We start from the raw sequence: 23,970 nt of genomic DNA on the forward strand, positions 1-23,970 counted from the left end.
CACACTTCTTGCCTGTACTGTTTGGGCCCTCTTCACCTGCAGGACTCCTGTGCTATTTGTCACTCCTTCAGCCAGAGAGTCCTGCAGGAGAGACAATAAGTTGATTCTCAGGGGTCTTCTTAAGCCGGAGGGCTCTCCGCTAAGTCGCCTCCACAAAAATCAACCAAAACTGCCAAGGCCCAGGCTTCTGTTTCTAAGCCTGCGGCCTCGGCTCCGACTGGAGCCGATTCTGGATCCACAAAGCTTTCGGCCGATGGCTATCGGTGCGAATCTGCTGACCACTGTGGTGTCGGCCCGATCGGCTCCGACACCCACGCAGACGGCATCGGTGTCGGCTCCGATCGGCTCCGACACCCATGTGGCACAGGCATCGGTGTCGGCTCCGATCGGCTCCGACACCGTTACCTTGTAGCTGTATCGGCTCGGCTGGAGCCGACATCGAGACGTTCTGCCGGCTCCGAAATCGGTGCCGACAGGATCAGTAGTATCGGCTCCGATGGCCCATTCCAGGAAGAGGTCGAGGTCTCCTTCCTTGGAGCCGATACTTTCGGCTCGGCCGCCTCTTCTATCGGGCGGAGCCATCGGAGCCGATCTTCAAGGTCATCCAGGTTGTCAGATCATGACCTAGAGAGTGGTCAGTAGATTGCTCAAGTCACAGGTACTGGCCCAAATGCTACACAGTCCGTCTCAGCAGGCGACTGTTGGTCCACACCCGTTACAGTTCCTCCTTGACTCTACCCCAGAGTTTGGAGTTGGAGTCTTCGGCATGGTTACTGCTACGGCTGGAGGACGGATACCTCCTTCTGTCCTTCAGCCCTACTCTTATCTCCTCTTCCTTAGAGGGATTCGTGGTCGGGCTTCCATGGTCTCCTCCGAGGGGTGAGTGGCATCAGACCCTTGTCCGAGCCGCTCTTCCCCTTGGAGCCTCGGCCTTGGTGAGCTCGGCTCCGACATCTGCCTCGGAGACTTCCTTCGGTGGCCCTGGAGTTCCTAGCTCTTCGGAGCGGGTTCTCTCGGACCTGCCTGGGAGGGGAGCATTGAGGTGATGAAGAGTGTACTGGCCACTGGTATCAGTCAGCAGTCTCTTCCGTAGCTCCTCCCTCTATTGTACCTGTTGACATCTCTGCCACTTCTCTTGCTACAGGACCCAGAGATCCTCCGCCTCAGGTTTCCCCATTGGGAATTTCCCCTCTTCCGAGGATTCTCCTGATGTTTCGGAGATCCTCCTAGGAAGAGGACTTGTAAGAGGAAGCATGTAGACTCCCTGAGTCTGTCACTTGGGATACTGACTTTGATGAGTCAGAGGGATCCCTAGATCCCCTCTCTGAGGATGTCTCCTTCTCAGACATCCTAGAACTTCTGAAACAGAGGGAAACTGGCCCACCAACAGTCCCTCTGAGGATGAGTCAGTATACCTAGAGGCGTTTGGATCTCGGCCCTCCACCTCCTGGGTGTCTCCGCCTTCGACCCCTTATGCAGGTTATTGCACGAGGCGTGGACAGCTCCTGACTCTGTAGAGCCAGTCCCTAGGAGGCCTTCTAAATTTATCACTGCCCCTAGTGACAAACAATTCCTTACCAAAGGTGTCCCGCTGATGCCATGGTGGTGGCTGCGGCCACCAAAAGGAACTTGCAGATCCTTCCGTGCCCGTCCATCCTCCTAATAAGGACTCTAGGACCATGGATAGGTGCAAGCGGATGTTTTCCTCAGCGACCTTTGCTATGCTCGCTGAATTATCTTTGTCACTTCACCAGACTCCAGAGAGATATCCTGAAGGAGCTGGGAGAAGTAGTTCAGGATCCTACAGCTGCAGGGGCCCAAGAAAAGATTGCTTCAGCTAGGAACCCTCAATTCCATTGCTAACTCCTCCATGCGGCTAATATCTTATGCTGCGGATGGAAGCAGTAGAGCCGCAGGCACAGGTGTGGCTCTTAGACGCCAAGCCTGGATGCGGCTATGTGATTTTGTGGATCCCTTTAAGGCGTCCTTCACAAATTCTCCCTTTGATGGGTCAGCTTTGTTTGGCCCTCAGGTGAAGGAGACCTTGACCAGGTGTGAGCAGGACGGCAAGACTCTTTCTGCTGTTGGAGTCCGTTTTTCCACCCCTTCTAGGCCTTATCCCAAAGGACAGAAGGGTGGGAAGATGTGGTTCCGTAAATCCCAAGGAGTCACGCCGGATTCACGTGGTCAGTTTACCCCTAGAGGCAGAGGGGGTAACAACAACAGACGCGCTCTAGAGGCAGAGGGGTCCAAGAACCAGGGCAACAGGGAGTCTCTTCCTGAGAAGCCCTTTCAGCATCCCTGAGGTGTTGCCCGGCTGTCCCTCCTTGGAGGCAGTCGGGAAGATTATCACTGTACCCAGAAGCCTGGCATTCCCTCACTCAAGACAGATGGGTACAGTCGATCATATCCAAGGGTTACATAATTCCTTTCGAGGAAAGTCCCTTCCCTCAAGTTCCCTTCCAGATGTACCACCGGTCTAAGGGACATTGCAGAGTTAGAAATCGCAAAACTACTTCAAAAAGAGCCATTCAGCCAGTTACAATAGACCATTCAGAGCCCGGAATCTACTCAAGGTTCTTTTTGGTCCCCAAAAAGACGGGAGACTGGAGACCAATATTGGATCTCAGCAGACTCAACAAGTCTGTCAGCAAGACAAGATTCCGAATGGTCACTCTTCAGTCAATTCTGCCCTTCTTACAGAAGGACAACTGGATGTGCTCAATAGATCTTCAGGATGCGTACTATCACATCAAAATTCACAGACGCTCAGGAGATTTCTCCGCCGCTGGGGTCCAGTCATTTCCAGTTCAGAGCCCTGCCCTTTGGTCTCACTACAGCCCCAGAGTGTTCACCAAATGCATGGCAGTGGTCACGGCTCACCTGAGACGTCAAGGATTCCAGGTGTTTCCGTATCTCGACGACTGGCTCCTGTCAGCCACCACCAGGCATCAGCTTATACAAGCCAGGGATTACACAATAGACCTTTGTTCTCATTTGGGCATCTCAGTCAACTTGAAAAGTCATCCTTATCGCCCTGCCAGTCTATTACCTTCATAGGCAAACTTAAACACTGTTCGGATGTCAGCTACCCTTACAGAACAAAGAGTTTCAGACATTCAGACTCATGTCAGGATCATTCTGGCCAGCAAGAAGGTACAGGCCAGAATGGTTCTAAAGGTATTAGGTCTCATGGCTGCGGCCATTACTCTTCTTCCCTGGCTCGATTCTACATGCCTCCTTCAGTGGATGCTGTTCACACAGTGGTCATACCAGCAACTCCCAATCGTCACCAGATTCTGGTGACACAAACATGCAAAGAACATCTTGCTTGGTGGATCACATCGTCTCAGGTTCACCAAGGCAGGTGCTTTGTACCTCCATCCCCGATAGCCACTGTCACCACGGATGCCTCCCTGATCGGGTGGGGGGGTCATTATCAGGGCAGGATGGTTCATGGACGTGGCAACCGCTCGAGTACCATCTGCACATAAATGTCCTGGAGATGAGAGCAGTGCTTTTAACGTTGCAAGCCCTCAACGACTTTCTTCCCGTAGGGACAATTGCAGTCCTCACAGACAACATGTCTGTAGTTTGGTATATCAACAAACAGGGCGGAACCAAGTCCTACCCCTTGTGTCGAAGCGCTCCGACTATGGCAATGGGCGATCTCCTCTCATCGGTTTCTGGTAGCAACGCATATCCCTGGGAAAACCAACATTATAGCGGACAGATTGAGCAGAGCTATTCTCATGCCTCACGAGTGGTCTCTCAAGCAATCCATAGCGGAAGAGATTTTTCTGGAATGGGGTCGTCCATGTTGCGATCTTTTGCTACTCCCCAAAACAGCAAATGTCCAGACTTCTTCAGCCTCTTCCTCTATCAGGCCATCCCCCAGAGACGCTCTGACCCAGGATTGGCCCCAGGGACTTCTTTATGCCTTCCTCCATTTCCTCTGATCCCTCAGGTGATCCAGAAAGCTACCGTTTGAGAGCCAAATTGATTCTCATTGCCCCTTACTGGCCTCGACAAGTTTGGTTCCCGTCCTCCATCGTCACTTTTGGTGCAGCCGTGGCATCTGGACCCAGTGCCAGATCTACTGATTCACCAATCCGGTCAGCTGCACCGGTCAATCCCTTCTGTCAACCTCACAGCATGGTTGCTCCACTTCCTTCCTTAGCCAGGCTTCCTTTGATCTCTAACCCAGTTAGAGATATCATAGTAGCTTCACTAAAATCCTCTACCAGGAGGATTTACACAGCAAATGGAACGTTTCTCTTATTGGGCTAAGGCCCAAAATATTGATCCTTTTACTGCCCCTGTTCAGGCAGTTCTGGACTTCTTAGCAGAGATTTTTCATGCAGGCTCCTCTTCTTCAACAGTCAGAGTTCAGTTGGCTGCTATTTCTAATTTTCATGTCGGGATAGCAGATCATAATATTATGTCCCATAGGCTCTGCAGGGCCTTCTTGAAAGGAATTTTCCTACTAAAGCCTCCAATCAGGAATCCTCCTCCTCAGTGGGATCTAAATTTAGTGCTGACATCCTTGATTCTTCCCCTTCGAGCCAGCTGTTTCTTGTTCCCTGAAATATCTTTCTTGGAAAACGTTATTCCTAGTGGCTATTACATCTGCCAGGAGGGTGTCTGAACTTCATGCTCTTTCAGTTCGACCCCCTATTTGATTTTTCACAAAGACAGAGTATCCTTGAGAACTAATCCATCCTTTTTACCTAAGGTCGCCTAAAAACAATCTGAATCAATCCATTGATCTCCCGTATTTTTCCTAACTATTCAGATAGAGCTGAACAAAAGCTACATTATCTTGACGTCCACCGTCAGCTCAGATATTATTTGGACAGAACAAAAAATTTAGAAAATCTGATCAACTTTTTGTTTCCTATGCGGATAATAAAAAGGCCTACCTGTTTCTAAAGTGACTTTGTCCAGATGGCTTTCTTCGGTCATCACTGAAATTTATACGATCAGGGAAAACAGCTGTGCTCAAAACCTAAAGCACATTCAACTAGGAGTTTAGCTACTTCTACAGCTTTTCAAGCTAGACTGCCTTTGGACACTATTTGTGCAGCGGCCACTTGGGCCACTCCTCACACTTTTGTTTCCCATTACAAATTGGACTTGGCCTCCAGGGACAGAGCCAGTTTTGGCTCTACAGTCCTCAAGAGTTTGTTCCATTGAGCCACCCAGGATAGAGGTGCTAGGGACGCGGTCCCATCAAGCAAGAATGAAGGCGAGATTGACAACTTAACATTAAGAAGTTATGTACCTACCAATAACGTTCCATGTTAGTTGTCTTCTCTCGCCTTCTTTCTTGCGACCCTCCCTCCTTCCCCCTGGCCTGGACAGACCTTGTATAAGAAACTATTATGCTAAAGACCATTCAGACCTGGTCCTTTTTCCATCTGTAAGTTTCTTCTTCCTTTGGGAAGTATTTTATGCTTGGTGTTTATTGCCCTTTTGTCAACAAACGAGATCTGGGTACTTCCTGCCTTGCATCATGGGATATGGGGCTGCCTCGAGCTGGTAAAAGGAGTTCTCGAGCTAAAGCAAGTGCCGAGTCGGAGCCGAGGGATCGGCTCCGAACCCATCAAGCAAGAAAGAAGGCGAGAGAAGACAACTAACATGGAACATTATGGTAGGTACATAACTTCTTATTGCTTCCCATTGTGGGGGCACCTGACATCTGGTGGAAGAAAAACTGTTGTAATGGTGTCGGCTGCATGTTTTGTACCTCTGACGTCATGGAAGAGGCGACAGCATCTGACGCAGAAATCCCATGTCTCTGGTATTCGGGCCGACTGAGGGCTACCTGCAGGCAGATAACCCTAGTGTGATGACTGCAACAGTGAATACACTTTAACATCTACATTTATGATAAGTGTATACAACTGTACTTTATAATCCTGCATCTGTGTTGTCTGTTTTCTTCCTTCCTCAACTTCACAACCCACCATTCCCTCTTCCTATTAACTGTCTAGTGGTGTGTCCTGAGGGATACTCTTATTGTTTTTTGCAGTGTTCGCTCCAGAGTTCTCTTTCTCTGTCTCTCTTCCTATTCCATACCTTTCTGTTAGCTGCAGTTTTTTGGCTCTGGGATTACTGTTCACTGATTTTTATGTTGTGATCAGCTAAATACAGGGCAGACTCGATGTAAAGTATCTCAGAAGTAGACTGGGATTATGAGTAAGGGGAGGAGCTCAAGATACGGAGCCTAAAGTCTATTTTGTGGCCGCGGATGGATCCAAGATCAGATGAAAACAAACACTGATGCAGAGTTATGTTGAGTACATATCTATAATTTCTTAGTGAACTTTTTGTTGAAGTAGGTTGAAGTCAAATCTCTTCTTATGAGAACTTTGCTGAGTTCAGTCAAGATTGCTTTAGAGTCTGTTTAATCTGGTTTCATTTATCTGAGCTTGATTTTTTTTCTTTTGTTACAGCTCCTGTGACATCAAGTACACAGAGGGAGTACAGTCACTGAACTGGACTAAAATCATGAAAACTATCTTAGATGACCCAGAGGGTTTCTTCGAGCAGGGTGGCTGGAGTTTCTTGGAACCTGATAGTGAGGTAGCTGAATTATAGCATGGTAAAATTGTGCTGGATTCCTGATTTGTTTGCTTGAGCTGTCTAATGTTTCCCTTTTCAGGTCTCTTGGCGTTTCATATTGTGCGAGCAGTTAATTGAAAACTGCCCACCAGCAACCACACAGATGTCTGCTAAAAGTTCTTAGCTGCATATATCTGCAGTTTTGTCCTCTTTGGAAAACCTTTGTGCGTGATGCAGGGGGAATATGTGTAAAAGGTCAGAGATGACCTGCCTAAGATTTGACAAGAGGATGTTCCATCAACAGTGCAACTGAAAACTCTGACAGTTAACTCAGCATCTTAAACTATGCTAATGTACTAACCTTTGTTTTACCCGTAATGCTGTGCAGACTAGCTGACGTGCTCTAGAACGGTTTTATCACATAGTTGCTCTAACATAAAAAAACAGTTCCAGGTTTCATTTGCAATATTTTTCAGTTTCAGAAAAATTTCTTTGCACCTACATCTGGTCATTTGCATCTGTTTTGCAAGATCTACTTTTCGGGACAGACCAGCTTTTCTTAATTGTGGCCGAGGCAGTGTTTCTATTCTTTTCAGTCCCTCTCTAAACCTTGATATTTTTATAACTTCACTCTTGCAGGTTTTATCTTGGTTGTTTTACTGTTTGATTTAATCTGGTAAATAAGCTATTTTCAATGAGCTGAGCCCAGAAAGGTGTTGTGCCCGTCATACAGTCTCCTTTTGCTGTGTCAGAGATTTCATTTGGAATGCTATCTGTCAAACTGAGGTCAGGTAGTGTTCTCTTGTTCTGATTCTGAAGTATGTGCAGTGTTTTGCTTTGTCAGGTAGTGTTCTCTCATTCTGATTCTGAAGTATATGCACAATTTTGCTTCTAATACACCATCTCCTAGCTCCTTCAGGGGTCATATATTTCCACTTGTTGATTCTGACTACAAAAAGATGATTGAGGCTTTCTTAAAGGTTCAGCAAAAACATGTTCTTTGTTTTTCTCTGGTACCTGAACAGACAGAGGTGGTACTTTGTTGCCTTTTTTTCATCTAGGACACCCTAGTTCTCTCTTGTGGTCCTCTTGTGAGGCCAGACTCCAGTGAGTGAGCACCCATTTTGGCAGTGACACATGCAGCATTGGCTGTGGTCTTAATGGGAGAGCAGCAGCAGCCTTCAAAGTAGGCACTGTGTTCACTGTGATGTTCTTCGTGTTTCACTGTTGCAGTCATTACATTTGAGTAATCTGGCAGGTTGCCCTCAGTCAGCCTGATTAACAAAGTCTTGGGTCCTGCGTCGGTTGCTGCCTCTTCTTCCATGACATCAGGTTGTCAGGGGTATAAAACATGCAGCCGACGTCATTATACATGTTTTTCTTGCCGTGCAGTGTCTGAAGCAGAAGCAGTTTGCAAGTGCCGGTCAGCCGACACCTAAAATTTTCGTTTTCAAGTTTCAGAACCGAAGTCTTCAACTTAAAGCTAAGTAACCCGTTGGGGAAACTTTTTCTTGCTCCTTACCGATGTCCGTAAAGGTTGTTAATTGCGATACTTGTGGAAAGCAAATACCTCATAAAAATTTTAATTCGTACTGTATTCCTTGCCTAGGCCCTGATCACAAAGTACCTTGCTGTCTGTTTTGTGCTTTATTTAATCAGCGCACTATCTGTCGTCGGTACATTTTTGCCTCTAAATTTCTCGGTTCTTGGTTTAATTATCCACCTCTAAATTTTTCGGTTCTCAGTTTAATTATCCAGAAATGACGTCGGTTAGCCATCCGACTACCGGAATTCCAAAAAAAACGCAAAGAAAAAGACAGGCCGTCGAGGTCCAAAACTGCCGATGACACTTATCTTAAGCCAGTCGTCAGTTCGCTGGTACTCAGTGAGGTACTTTCGCAACTCCTGATACCTGCTAATTCTGACTCGCAGGCCTCTACTGAGACCCATTCGGAGTCCGGTATGCCACAAGATGCTTCACCTAGGGAACCCACAGATGTCTCTACCTTGGATGGGTCCGGAGCTGCTGTGCAGGCACCAGCTTCTGAGGGTGTATTCAGGCCTACAGACTTGCATATTAAACCGACTCCACCTTCTATACTAAGGCCTAAATCTCGATCTGTCTAACAAAACAACGCCCAAGCCACATGTTCAGGCCCCTATGCCAAAAAAAAAAAAAATGATCAAAATGGCTGAAGATCTTATTACTTTAATCAGGGGTAGTCAAACCCCCCCTCCCTTCTAAGAGGCCTAGGCCTGAGCTTGACTAAGAATCTTCTGACCAGAACTCTGATGTCCTTCAAGAATGCAACTGCAGTCATAACATGTGGGTTGTCCTGCCTCAGGCAGCCCTCGGTCGGCCGGATTCCAAAGTCTGGGTCCGACGTCGGCTGATGTCGCATTTCTCTCCGACGTCAGAGCGGCTGGAGTACATAAGCATTAGCCGACGCCATTTTCTTCAGTCTTTCTTGCCGCGCGGTGCCCGAAGCAGAAGCAGTTCGCAAGTGCCGATCGGTCAGCTCCTGTATTCTACGATACCAAAGTCATCAAAAAAGCTAAGTACCCCATTGGGGACCTTTTCTTGCCTCAGCCGATGTCAGAAATTACTGAAAAAGTTAACAATTGTCTTTTTTGTGGTAAACAAATACCTCATAAGGATTTCCACTCTTACTGCCTCCCTTGCCTGGGCCCAGACCACGACGTCTCGGCCTGTGTAGCCTGTGCTCGCTTCAACAAGCGCACTCTCAGGCGCCGGGCGGAGTTCGCTGAAGATTTTTTCGGCGATAAATTTGCGTACACCATGCCGTCGGATCTTCCGACATCGCAAACTCCCAAAAAGCGAAAAGACTGGGACCGACATCCTCGGCCCGCGTCTACCACCGACTCCATGTCAAAACCTAGCGCGAGTGCTCCGGTTCCCTCTGAGACGGTCTCTCCACCGCTCTGAACCGAAGACACCGCATTACCGGCGACTCCAGTTCCAGATATTACTCCGACGCCAGTTATAGACTTTCCTCCGGATACCGAAACCGAGGAAATGCCCGAGACCATTGCTGTAGACAAGGTCACTCCTGCACGTGGAGCTGCCAGGCCTCCTATGGCCATGTCTATTAAGGCCTACACTAGGGCTAAGGCAGCCAGCAAAACAAAGCATATTGCTTCCAAATCCTTACCTCAGCCGACTCCGGAGACACAAATTATGTCCAAGGCTGCTGATTTAATTTCCATGATCAGAGGTTCACAGGCCCATCCTGAGAGAGCATCCCAGCCTCCTCCTGATAAAAGGCCCGGGTTGAACCCTCTGACCCTTCTCCTTCAGATGAAGACTCTGAGGGCTCTGTCCACTCTGATAGCCAGGAAGAGCTCTTCCAGACCTATGAGGACTCGGATGCAGAAGATTCCATACCTTGGCCTCCCTCCTGAGGATATTTCTTTTGGGGAAGTTCTGCACACCATGAGGGAACATTTCAAGTGGCAGGGTCAGGAATATTCTGATTCTAGGAAACGCCTTAGGACTTTCCTTAAGAAGCCTCAGCATAGGCCCTTAGCTATTCCTCCTGTACTTGATGTTCTGGATGATTTGTATTCTGATTCTAGTGCTACCCCTGATTCTCTTCCTCCTGCTCCAGCCAAGCCAGACAGGTATTACAGGGTCCCAGAAACTCATTCCCATTTATTCAGGGCCCATACTGCTGATTTGGAAACTATTTCACAGGGGCCTAAAGGAGTTTCAGCCTCCACCTCAAAAATCCTTTACCCTCCAACAGGGAAGCAAGGTCATTAGAGATGGGGTAAAAAGGTTTACACATCCACTACCTTATCTATGAGAACTTTAAATTGCCTTTTTCATATGTTCCAATATCAGGATTATCTCTTAGAAGATTTACAAAAAACACTAGCTTCTCCTGATCCTTTAGACAGGAAGACTTTGCAGGAACCTGTACATAACACTCAGCAAGTAAGCAATCACTTCCTGCAGTGTGGATATGATGCACTGGAAGCTTCATGTAGGGCAGCTATGACAGGGGCAGTGATGCGTAGACATGCTTGGTTAAAAGATCAACCTCTACCAGATCATGTAAAAGCAAAACTTCTGGATGCACCTTTGGAAAAGAACAAGCTTTTTGGTGCAAATGTTAAGGATGTGTTAAAGACCATCGAAGAAAAAGCAAAATCAGTTCAGACTGTGAAAGATTTCCTCCAGGTTCAACCCCCCAGATTCAGTAGGAATTGGCCTTCAAAAAACTGGTCCTTTCCTAATCCAGAAAAGTTTCAAAGGGGTAAGAACAGACGTGGCCGAGGAAGAGGCCAATACAGAGGCCCTTACAGAGGACGACAATGGCAGCCAGGAAACCAAAGAAGTGACGCAGGGGTTTCACCTGCCCAACAACCACAAACTCAATGACTTTCCTCTACTACTGCCTACCAGGGAATAACTAGAAGCTCCCTTGGGCGGGAAATTATCTCTGTTTGCAGAAAACTGGCACAGACTGACAAAGGACAAATGGATTTTGGACATTATAGACCGAGGGTACAGGTTTCATTTCCATACCTTACCAAGAAAACAAGGCATGCCAAATCTACCACAACATCAAAGGGCAGAGGCTATCAAGCAAATCACTCTGCTGACTCGAATGAAAGCAATAGAAAGAGTTCCACAACAAGAACAGGGGTTTTACTCAAGACTGTTCCTTGTTCCAAGAAAAGAATCTCAATGGAGACCAATACTGGACTTGTCCGCATTAAACACCTTTCTCATAGTACCAAAGTTCAAAATGCTGACTCTACAGCAACTCCTTCCCATGCTGGGCAAGGAGTCGTGGCTGATTACTCTGGACCTCAAGGAGGCATACCTGCATGTCCCTATCAGACACAGCTGCAGAAGATACCTCAGATTTCTTGCAGGGCCAGAGCATTATCAATTCTCAGCATTGCCATTTGGCTTATCTACTGCCCAGAGTATTTACAAAATGCCTGGCTTCAGTAATTGCTCATTGCAGGCTCCAGGGTATACAAATTTACCCGTACCTGGACGACTGCCTCATACAAGCGGACGACAAATTGATGTTGACAAAAAACCTGGATTATGTCATACGATTACTTCAAGCTCTGGGATACACAGTCAACTTCCAAAAGTCAAGACTGCAGCCATCCCAGCAAATAATCTTCTTAGGAGCCAAACTAGACACAACCTCTCAGATGGCTTACCTGACAGAAGACAAGAAAGAGATGTTAACTCAATACTTCAAAGGTTTAGCAAAACTCACCCAGATGACTGCAAGGAGATTCCTACAGGCCCTGGGTTACATGGCATCCTGCATTCTACTGGTTCCATTAGCAAAACTACACATGAGAAAGCTTCAATGGTACCTAAAAAGCATTTGGTCTCAACACAGCAACAACTTGGAGACAATCATACCACTCATTCCATGCCTACAAAAGGAATTCCTATGGTGGGCCTCGGTGAGCCAGGAAAAACACAGGTATGTCGTCCAAAAACCACAGATAACACAAACCATGACTACAGACGCCTCAGACCTTGGATGGGGGGCGCACATGAAAGGCAGGTGTATACAAGGACAATGGTCTCCAAAGGAAACACATCTGCATATAAACCAAAAGGAAATGCTGGCAGTAATGCATGCTATCGAGGCTTTTCAACACCAACTCCAGCAAGGCCACTTAATGATACGGACAGACAACACCACTGTGATGTGGTACGTAAACAAGCAGGGGGGCACCCACTCTTACCCCCTTTGCAGACTGACAATGCAGCTTTGGGAGAAATCACTAAGTCTAAACATCCAGTTACAATCCCAGTTTGTTCCAGGAAAAGACAGTGTGTTGGCGGACAGCCTAAGCAGGATTTTCACAGATCCACATGAGTGGAGGTTACATCCGAAGGCTTTCAGACAACTCACTTCGACATGGGGCAAGCCAGAAGTGGACCTATTTGCCTCTCATCTCAATCATCTTATACCAAAATTTTGCACAAGGACATACCATCCAAAGGCTTGGAAAATAGATGCCCTTTCATTCAACTGGAACTCCCTAGCAATCTATGCATTCCCACCTCTGCCACTGATGACCTCAGTATTACTAAAGATCAAAGCAGAGAAGCCAAAGGGAATCATAATAGCTCCGGATTGGCCAAGACAACACTGGTACCCACTACTACGGAGCATATGTCACACCAGGAGGTGGGCCCTCCCTCAGTGGCCTCTACTTTTGACTCAACACAATTTCGAAACACTGCATCCAAACCTTCAGACACTGCAGCTAACAGCCTGGGAGATCCCATAAATAACTTCAGCTTATCCCTCTCCAAGGAAGTTCAGTGGATACTAACAGAGGCTCGAAGACCATCCACCAGAAAGGTTTACTTAGCAAAGTGGAAAAGATTCAGCAATTGGAATACCAGCAAGGGACATGATGCATCATTACTGAACATCCCACTCATCTTGGAATATTTGGCAGATATGTCACAGAGCGGCCTCTCATATTCTTCAATAAAGATACACGCATCTGCTATTTCAGCTAGATACAACACTGATCCTCCTGTTTTCTCTCACCCCTTACTAAGACAATTCCTCAGGGGAATCAAGAACATTAAGCCACCAAGAAAGGCCCCAGTGCCAGCCTGGGACCTCAATTTTGTCTTAGAAAAACTGACTCTACCTCCTTTTGAGCCAGCAGCTTCAGTTGACTTGCAATTTCTCTCATGGAAAACAGCTTTCCTGTTGGCAATTACCTCAGCAAGAAGGGTTTCGGAGCTACAGGCCCTAATGGCAATACCACCCTTTATTATTTTCCACAGAGACGGGGTTTCATTAAGGACCAACCCTACTTTTATGACAAAGGTGGTATCTAGGGTTTCTCTAAATCAAGCCATTCATCTGCCTGCTTTCTTCCCCAATCCTGAGAATAAGGGGGAAAGACTGTTGCATACCTTGGACATTCACAGACAACTTCGATACTACCTGGACAGAACCAAGGCCAGTAGGAAGTCTGAGCAGCTTTTTGTAGCTTACGCCCCTGCAGTCCAAGGAAAAGCTATTTCAAAACAGACTATTTCTAAATGGATTGGACATTGCATCAGATTCTGTTGTTCCTTTCATGGGAAGACTGTTCCAGCCTATGTCAGACCACATTCCACTAGAGCTACAGCCACCTCTACAGCATTTTTAAGAGGGGTGCCTATAAAGGACATTCTAGAAGCTGCTACATGGAGCTCCGTGCATACATTCTCCAAACACTACAATCTCCCTCTATATTCCAGATCCAGAGCAGGCTTTGCTTCGGCAGTCCTGCAGGGTTTGATTGCCACACCATCTCTTTCCTAGAGCATACCTCCTCCCCCAGCTAAGCTATGGTATTCTACCCACGTTATGACTGCAGTTGCATTCTTGAAGGACATAGTACAGTTTTGTACCTACCATAAATGTAGATGTCCGATAGACATGCAACTGCAGTCGGTTTCCTCCCTCCATACCCCGCTATGCCTAGGGTCCACTCCTATCCCCCTTCCTCTTAGCTGGGGATATCTGTTATGGTGTATTTGTTTTATTGCTCATGTATTTGTTTGGAATCCTGTTTTTGTCTTCCAATTTGATTACAGCCTTCCTTGGAGGGCACCTGGCATCTGGGGCAAGAAACACTGAAGAAAATGGCGTCGGCTGATGCTTATGTACTCCAGCCGCTCTGACGTCAGAGAGAAATGCGACATCAGCCGACGTCGGACCCAGACTTTGGAATCCGGCCGACCGAGGGCTGCCTGAGGCAGGACAACCCACATGTTATGACTGCAGTTGCATGTCTATCGGACATCTACATTTATGGTAGGTACAAAACTGTACTTTTCTTCTGATTCTTCTAATGACCTGGATTTGTCTATACCTACTTATGAGGATTCTGATGCAGAGGATTCCATTTCCTCTGAATCCCCCCGGAGGACTTTGGCGTTTGGCGATGTATATATATATATATATATATATATATATATATATATATATATATATATATATATTGCACATTGTTGATATGTTTTCGGAATCCAGTATGGCCCCTGATTCCCTGCCTCCGGCTACTAGTAAACCTGACAGATGCTACATGGTTCCTGAGTCCCACAAGATGTCCTTCAAGGATGCATCTGCAGTCCTAACAAATGGGTTGTCCTGGCCTCAGGCAGCCCTTCGGTCGGCCGGATTCCAAAGTCTGGGTCTGGCCTCGGCTGATGTCGCACTTCACCCGACGTCATAGCTGCAGTTCAGCGGGTAGAAAGGCATCAGCCGACGCCATTTTCCTCAGTCTTTCTTGCCGCGTGGCGCCCGAAGCAGAAGCTGTTCGCAAGTGCCGGTCGGTCAGAACCAGAGATTGCTACTACCGAAGACTTCTAAAAAGCTAAGTACCCCGTTGGGGACTCTCTCTTGCCTCAGCCGATGTCAGAAAAAGTGAATAACTGTTTAACTTGTGGGAAACAAATACCTCATAAAGATTTCCACTCTTACTGCCTACCTTGTTTAGGCCCAGACCACGACGTAGCAGCCCGTCTAGCCTGTGCTTCTTTCAACCGACGGACACTTAGACGTCGGTCGGAATTTGCTGAGGAGTTTTTCGGCTCCGCTTTTGCTTACAACATGCCATCGGAAACTCCGACTTCACAATTAGTTAAAAAGCGCAAGGAAAAGGACCGACACTCGCGGTCCGCGGTTTCGGCCGAAACCGCGGTTAAGTCAACCACAAGTGTCTCGGTTTCGGCTGAAACCGAGCCCTCGGTTCTTCCTTCGGCCGAAAGCTTGCCTCCCACCGAGGCCTCATCCAGCATGGCTGAATCTGCTACTGAAATTCCACCTGCTCTTACAGGTTCACAGGATTTATCTGATACTATCCCTTTAGATATATCCACTCCTGCACGTGGAGCTGCTAGGCCCCCTGCATCCATGTCGATTAAGGCTTTTGCCAGGGCTAAAGCAGCAAAATCAACCAAGACTGTACCTATTAAGACCCCCTCTCACAGGCCTAGCTCTAGTACTGAAATGCTTAGTCTAGCAGAGGATCTCATTTCTTTGATCAGGGGATCCCAACCTCACCCTGACAGGGCCTCTCACCCACCTCCAGAGAAGAGGCCTAGAGCAGAGCCCCCTGAGCCAGTTTCTTCAGATTACTCTTCTGATGATTCAGAAAATACAAACCCTCCAGAAGGCCCTTATTCTCCTTATGAGGACTCTGATGCAGAAGACTCCATTCCTTCTGCCTCTCCGCCTGAGGAATTTTCTTTTGGGGAAACCTTGCATACTATGAGGGAACAATTTCAATGGCAGGGCCAGGATTTTTCAGACTCTAGGAAAAGGCTTAGGACCTTTTGCATTTGCCACAGCATAGGCCTTTAGCCATTCCTCCAGTACTTACTGTTGTGGATGATGCATTTAATGATGCTTGTACTGCCCTGATTCACTTCCTCCGGCCCCTGCTAAGCCCGACAGGTACTACAGGGTTCCGGACACACATTATCATTTGTATAAGGCTCCTTTTGCAGATCCTGAAACTATTTCACAGGGACCCAAGGCTGTAGCAGCTACCTCTGCCAAAAAACCCCTCCCCTCTGAAAGGGAATCTAGGGCCTTAGAGAGATGGGGTAAAAAAGTTTATACTTCTGTTACTCTTTCGGCTAGGGCCTTAAACTGTCAATTCCACATGATTCAGTATCAGGAATTTGTTAGACCAGTTAACTAAAAAACTGTCCTCGCCTGAACCATTAGACAAAAAGTCTCTTCAGGAAATGGTACATAACATACAGCAGGTCAGTAATCATTCCTTAAAAATGCGGCTATGATGCACTGGAGGCTTCCTTTAGATCAGCTATGACGGGTACAGTGATCAGGAGGCATGCATGGTTAAAAGAGCAGTTCTTACCAGACCATGTAAAATCAAAGCTCCTAGATGCTCCCATGGATAAGCATAATTTGTTTGGCTCACCTGCACAACAGGTGCTGAAGAAGGTGGAAGAGAAAGCAAAATCTGTCCAGACAGTCAAGGATTTCTTACAGGTCCAGCCTCCAAGGTTTAGTAGGAACTGGCCTTCCAAGATTTGGTCCTTTCCAGACACCACCAGAGCACAGGGAGGCAGGAATAGGCACCCAAGAGGCAGGGGTCAATCCAGAGGTGCCTACAGGGGACGTCAGTGGCAGCCTAACAACCAGCGAAGTACTGCCACAGATCCAGCCACTACCACTTCCACAGGACAATCACAGTGACTTGGCTCTGAGACCACCTACCAGGGAACAACTAGATGCACCCTTAGGCGGAAAGCTAGCCTTATTTTCAGTAAACTGGCATTACATCACAGGAGACAAATGGATTTTACAGACAATAGACAAAGGTTACAGGTTTCACTTCCATACTCTACCAAGAAAGAGAGGAATGCCAAACCTACCTCCAAATCAAAAGACAAAAGCTCTAGAACAAATAGTCAACTTAATAAGGATGAGAGCTATAGAAAAGGTACCGTCTATGGAACAAGGGCAAGGATTTTACTCCAGACTTTTCCTGGTGCCAAGGAAAGAAAACCAATGGAGACCTATTCTAGACCTGTCCGCTCTGAACACATACCTCATTGTTCCAAAATTCAAGATGCTGACCCTACAGCAGCTTCTTCCCATGCTGGGCAAGGAGTCTTGGCTGGTAACTCTAGATCTCAAGGAGGCATACCTGCACGTCCCCATACGACCAAATTGCAGAAGATACCTCAGATTTCTTGCAGGATCAGAGCATTATCAATTCTCAGCATTCCCTTTGGCTTATCTACTGCGCCCAGAGTATTCACGAAATGCCTGGCATCAGTAATTGCTCATTGCAGGCTTCAGGGAATTCAAATTTACCCTTACCTGGACGACTGCCTGTTACAAGCGGACAACAAAACAAATTAGCAAAAGATTTGAAAAGGTCATTCATCTGCTACAAGCCCTGGGATACACAGTCAATATAAAAAAGTCAAGGCTGATACCATCCCAGAGGATAACTTTCTTGGGTGCAGAACTGGACACATCAAATCAAATGGCATCCCTCACAGCAGAAAAGAAGAAGCACCTTCCTCTCTATTTCATGGCATTAACAACGCAGAACCAGCTAACAGCAAGGAAGGTCCTGCAAGCCCTGGGTTACATGGCATCCTGCATAATATTGATTCCACATGCCATACTACATATGAGGAAGTTACAGTGGTACCTAAGGAATTTATGGTCTCAGCACAAGCACAGCCTAGAAACCCAAATTGCAATAATTCCATGCCTGAAGCAAGAATTCCAATGGTGGGCTCAGGCCTGTCAATTGAACAAAGGACTGCCCTTCCACAGCCCTCAACCAAGCCAGACTATCACCACGGACGCCTCAGACCTCGGTTGGGGGGCACACATGCTGGACAAGTGCATACAAGGCTTATGGACTCAAGACCAGCTGAACCTACACATAAATCAAAAGGAGATGCTGGCAGTAAAACTGGCAATTCAGACATTCAGACCGTTTCTTCAACAGGGTCAATTGCTGACAAGGACGGACAACACCGCAGTTATGTGGTACATCAACAAACAGGGAGGCACACATTCATACCCTCTATGCCGGATGGCAATGGACCTCTGGAATGTGGCCCTGAGCTTCAACATTCATTTCCAGGCAATATTTGTACCAGGAAAAGAAAATATACTAGCAGACATCCTAAGCAGAACTACCACGGATGCCCACGAATGGATGCTGCATCCAGACATCTTCAAATCCATTACAAGGAAATGGGGACTACCAGAAATAGACTTATTCGCATCCCCACACAACCACCAATTGAAAAAATTCTGCACAAGGACATACCACCCTCTGGCTTGGATGGTGGACTCCCTATCTTTCAGTTGGGAAAACCTGACAGCATATGCATTCCCACCACTTCCTTTGATGCACAAGGTGCTCTTGAAGATCAAAGAGGAACATCCGAGGATCATTCTGATAGCTCCAGACTGGCCAAGGCAGCATTGGTACCCATTACTGAGGAGTATGTCTCGGGAACAAATATGGCCTCTGCCCCTAGTTCCCTTACTGCTAACACAGAACAACTTCAAAACCCTGCATCCAAACTTGAAAACGTTGCAGCTAGCTGCCTGGAACATTGCATAAGACAAAATAACCCAGATTTATCTCAAAGGGTTAAAGACATTATCTTGGAGGCTCGCAGACCCTCAACAAGGAAAACTTATTCAGCAAAATGGAAAAGATATCTCATTTGGAGTGCAGCTAAAGGAGAAGATGTGTCACTGGTAAACATAGCTAACGTACTGGAATACTTGGCAGAACTTTTCCACAATGGCCTGTCCTATTCTTCCATTAAGATTCATGCATCAGCTATTTCAGCAGAATACAACATGGACCCTCCAGTCTTCTCTCATCCTCTATTCAGGCAGTTTCTGAGAGGAATTAAAAATGTAAAGCCACCAAGGAAGCCACCATTGCCCACATGGGACTTGAACTTTGTACTGGAAAAGTTGACACTCCATCCTTTTGAACCAGCAGCAACAGCAGAATTACAGTACTTATCATGGAAAACTGCTTTCCTGCTTGCAATCACTTCAGCAAGAAGGGTTTCTGAATTACAGGCATTAATGGCAGTACAGCCCTTCCTTATCTTCCATCAAGATAGAGTGTCCATGAGAACTAATCCTACTTTTATGCCAAAGGTGGTCTCCAGGGTATCTCTAAACCAAGCTATCCACCTACCTACATTCTTCCCCAACCCACAGAACAGGGGAGAAAGATTATTACATACCTTGGATGTACATAGGCAATTGCGCTACTACCTGGACAGAACCAAGAGCAATAGAAAAACTGACCAGCTACTGGTAGCATATGCAACAGGAATGGAAGGAAAAGCAATTTCAAAACAGACAATCTCAAAGTGGATAGGAAATTGCATTAGATTTTGTTACTCTTACCATGGAAAGACAACTCCAGAAAACATCAGACCTCACTCCACAAGGGCTACAGCCACTACTACAGCTTTTTACGAGGAGTGGCTACCAAAGACATTTTAGAGGCTGCTACTTGGAGCTCCGTGCATACATTTGCCAAGCATTATAATCTACCCTTATACTCCAGATCCTGAGCAGGTTTTGCCACTGCTGTTTTGCAAGGGATCTTAACTACACCATAATCTAATTATTACCTCCTCCCCCAGTTTGGCTATGGTATTCTACCCATTTGTTAGGACTGCAGATGCATCCTTGAAGGACATAGTACAGTTTTGTACCTACCATAAATGTAGATGTCCGAGAGGTATGCATCTGCAGTCAGGATTACCCACCCTCCTTCCCCTCTGTGGTACTCCTAGGGTATTTGCCCATCTTGTAGCTAGCTGGGGGAATCTATTATGGTGTATTTGTTTGTATATATGTATATACTTGTTTATTTCTATTTGCTCTGTATTGTTTGGAAACATTTGCATTTATCCAAATTTAGCCTTCCTAGAGGGCTCCTGGCATCTGGGGCAAGAAACACTGAGGAAAATGGCGTCGGCTGATGCCTTTATACCCGCTGAACTGCAGCTATGACGTCGGATGAAGTGCGACATCAGCCGAGGCCAGACCCAGACTTTGGAATCCGGCCGACCGAAGGGCTGCCTGAGGCCAGGACAACCCATTTGTTAGGACTGCAGATGCATACCTCTCGGACATCTACATTTATGGTAGGTACAAAACTGTACTTTCCTTTTCAAAAATCCTGTGGCGGACCAGAAACCATTTCTCAGGGGCCCAAGGGCATTAAGGCTTCTACTGCTAAAAATCCTACCCCTTCTGTTAGAGATTCCAGGGCACTGGATAGCTGGGATAAAAAGGTTTATATTTATGCAACCCTGACAGGGCTTTAAACTGCCAATTTCATATGTTAAAATATCAACAGCATATTATTGGACTGCTTAAACAGAAAATGATGCTTATTTCTGACTGTGTGGAAAATAAACATTTACAGGATTTATTGCATTCTGCTGAACAAGTTGGAAAATATACTTTGCAATGTGGTTTTGATTCTTTAAAGACCTCCTGCAGGGCTGCTGTTACTGGGTCTGTGCTTAGATGGCATGCTTGGCTTAAGGAGCAATCTCTGCCTCATCATGTTAAAGCGAAATTGTTGGATGCTCCTTTAAATCAGGACCACCTATTTTGCAGTAAGGCTGAAGAAGTTCTAAAAAAGATGGAAGATAGAGCTAAATCCATGCAAACTGTAAAATATTTCTTACAAGTGCAACCGCCAAGATTTAGTAGGCACTGGCCTACTAAGACTTGGTCCTTTCCAGCTCCTTCCAGATCCTCTCCAGCCAAACCCAGTCACACCAAAAGCACCAGGTTTCAGTCCCAGTGGACTGTCAGAACTAAGCAATGGTGGGCCCTCCACTTCCAAATCTGGAAATAAGACACCCCCCCTATGGTAAACAATCTCAATGACTTTCCTTTAAAATTACCAAGCACTTAACTTTTTGCCCCCCCTTTGGGGGGGGGGGGATTGCTCTTCATGCAAAAAAATGGGAACTCATAACCCAGGACAAATGGGTTTTAAATATAGTGTCCCAGGGATACAGATTTCAGTTCCACGTTGCCAACACCAAACGGGTGGCCAGACCTGCCCACAAATCAGTGGGCAGGGGCTCAAAAACTAGTACTTTCCCTCTTAAACATGGGGGCTATTCAACCGGTACCAGAAGAGGAAAAGGGACAAGATTTCTATTCCAGGCGTTTCCTGGTACCCAGAAAAGACAAATCATGGCGTCCAATTCTGGACCTGTCTACTCTAAACACCTTTCTGGACATTCCAAAATTCAAGATGCTGACTCTTCACCAAGTTACTTCCTATGCTAGGCAAAGATGCCTGGTTGGCAACTCTAGATTTAAAAGAAGCTTATCTGCATATCCCAATCAGGTAATCTTGCAGAAGATACCTACGCTTCAAAGCAGGCTACTTGCATTATCAGTTTTCTGCACTGCCCTTTGGCTTGTCTACTTCTCCCAGGGTATTCACAAAGTGCTTGGCTCCAGTAATTGCATTTTCCAGGCAAAGAAATATTAAAATATATCCATACCTGGACGATTGTCTAATTCAGGCAGAAAACCAGGCCATTCTTCTAAATCATCTGGCGTTTGTAAAAAGGGTTCTAACTTGTCTGGGGTACACCATAAACGAAAATAAATCACAACTGGTACCTTGTCAACAAATTACATTCCTGGGAGCAAGCTTGAATACAACTTCCCAGATGGCTTACCTCAAACCGGAAAAGCAAACTCATTTGACAACCTACTTCAAACAACTAGCCACAAAAACCCTGCTATCTGCAAGACAAATACTGCAAACCTTGGGGTACATGGCCTCCTGCATTCTTCTAATTCCATATGCAAGACTGCATATGAGGAAACTACAATGGTATCTAAAAAGCCTATGGGAGTCAACATTCTCACAGCCTAGAAACAATGAATCTGAAGTAGTTAACTTCATTTCATCTGCAACCTGTGGGTATTCGGATCCAAGCTGGCAACTTTTTTTTTTCTAGCATCTGCTCCAAGCTCTGAGCTCCTCCCCCTACCCATAATACACTACCATCTCCTACCTTCCCTCAGATCTCTTTTGCCGCGACAGTAGTGTGCATTGTGGTCTCCTTCGCTCTGAGCTCAGGGATGGTAAGTTTATAAATACTTTGTCTTTAGTGTGTCTGAGTTAGTTGTTTCCCTTCCTCCCCCATTAGTATATCGCTTGTTCGTCGGTTAGTTAAAGAAAAAAAAAGTTTTTTGTTGTAAAACTCTGTACAGTAGTTGTTAGGCCTGCCCTTCCCCTACGTGTGTTTTGTGTGTGGTGATTTTTTAGGTAGTGGTGGTTGGTGCAGGACCATGGCTGATCAGCCAAAATCTGTATTTAAGAAATGCACAGTGTGTGGCCATAAGCTCTCCCTGGTTGATGGTCACACTCTGTGTTATTTGTTTGGGAGTGTCACATTTGTCGACACAATGTGCAATCTGCACTGAGTTCAATCCTAGAGCCCTCAGGGATCGGAAGGCCAAATTGGTAGCTAAAGGCCGTCTTCCTGCATCTATGCTGGAATCTGCCTCCGTACCTAGTACCCAACCTGCCACCCAGACAGGGACTCAAACTTCAACTTCTTCTGGTGATGGGTCAAGCAAGGACAAAGCTACAGTCAGTGTAGCTGACAAGAAGGACAGAGAAAGGCGCAAGGAGGATAGGGACAAGAAAAGGGACAGACCTCGCAAGAGATCCCCTGACAGGGAGCTCTTCCTTAGTCCACCTTCTAAGTCCATGAGGCCAGTTTCTCCACGGCTCCGGTCTCCTCGTTTTTCACCGTAACTGTTGGAACCTTCAGATCCGAGGCCTTCCTCGCCCTCACTGCTCAGACCAGCCAGATCCGAGTCGGAGGCTTCTTCGCGATGGACTCTGAGCTTATCAGACTTAGACATGGACAGGATGATGCGGAGATTCATTCAGACCCAAATACAGATGGGAGTCTTGCCAGGCCCCTCTCTCTCTCTGGAGGGGGGACCTCCATGCCCTTTTTCCGCCCCATCTCTCCTTCCCCGATTCGTGCTTCGGGGCTCTTGGATCCGAGAATTTTCGGAGCTGGTAGCTCGGCGCCGACGGTTCACCCAACCTCTGCTCCAGCTGTTAACTTGAGCTCCTCTGATCCGACTAGTTCGGAGCCGCAGACAGGGAGTCTGACCCGAGGGAATGGTTTCTTTGGCTCCGCCTTTCGGATCTGACCCATTTCCTTGGCCCTCAGTCTACCCTTGCTTCGGGTCCGGTCCCTGCTTTGGATCCAGGGAGGGCTTCTTCCTTGCTGGGTGCCAAGGAGGTACGCCCTCCTTCGGCCTTTGAAGTGGTGGAGAGGGTTCTCTCCCAGGGATTGAGGCCCCAGCCCATCCCCTTTGATTCCACCTAGACACCTGTGGATTTGGCGACTACTACTGTCCTGTCTCAAGGACAGCCATGCCAGAGGGTCCCCGTGATGTCCTTCAAGAATGCAACTGCAGTCCTGACATATGGGTTGTCCTGCCCCAGGCAGCCCCTCGGTCGGCTGGATTCCAAAGTCTGGGTCCGGCGTCGGCTGATGTCGCCTCTTCCCCGACATCAGAGCGGCTGAGGTATAAAAGCATCAGCCGACGCCATCTTCTTCAGTCTTTCTTGCCACGCAGTGCCCGAAGCAGAAGCAGTTCGCAAGTGCCGGTCGGCCAGCTCCTGTGTTTTCAGTTTCCGAAGTCCCCGTTGGGGAACCTTTTCTTGCCTCAGCCGATGTCAGATAAAACTGCAAAAGTTAATATTTGTTTGTCTTGTGGTAAACAAATACCTCATAAGGACTTCCATTCTTACTGCCTTCCC

General features: G+C 46.9%; 1 protein-coding gene across 1 annotated transcript in view; it reads left to right on the top strand.

The window, feature by feature from the left end:
- Positions 1-23,970, top strand: part of SUPT16H (SPT16 homolog, facilitates chromatin remodeling subunit) — a 3,088,153-nt gene that overhangs the window by 2,783,647 nt on the left and 280,536 nt on the right. Inside the window, exon 22 of the mRNA XM_044058195.1 lies at positions 6,459-6,588. Coding sequence (XP_043914130.1) covers positions 6,459-6,588 — 130 coding nt within the window. The remainder of the gene's footprint in view (positions 1-6,458; positions 6,589-23,970) is intronic.

The sequence above is a fragment of the Protopterus annectens genome, chromosome 16.part0 (genome assembly GCF_019279795.1).
Source record: "Protopterus annectens isolate FY-2018-M chromosome 16.part0, PAN1.0, whole genome shotgun sequence".
NCBI lineage: Eukaryota > Metazoa > Chordata > Ceratodontiformes > Protopteridae > Protopterus > Protopterus annectens.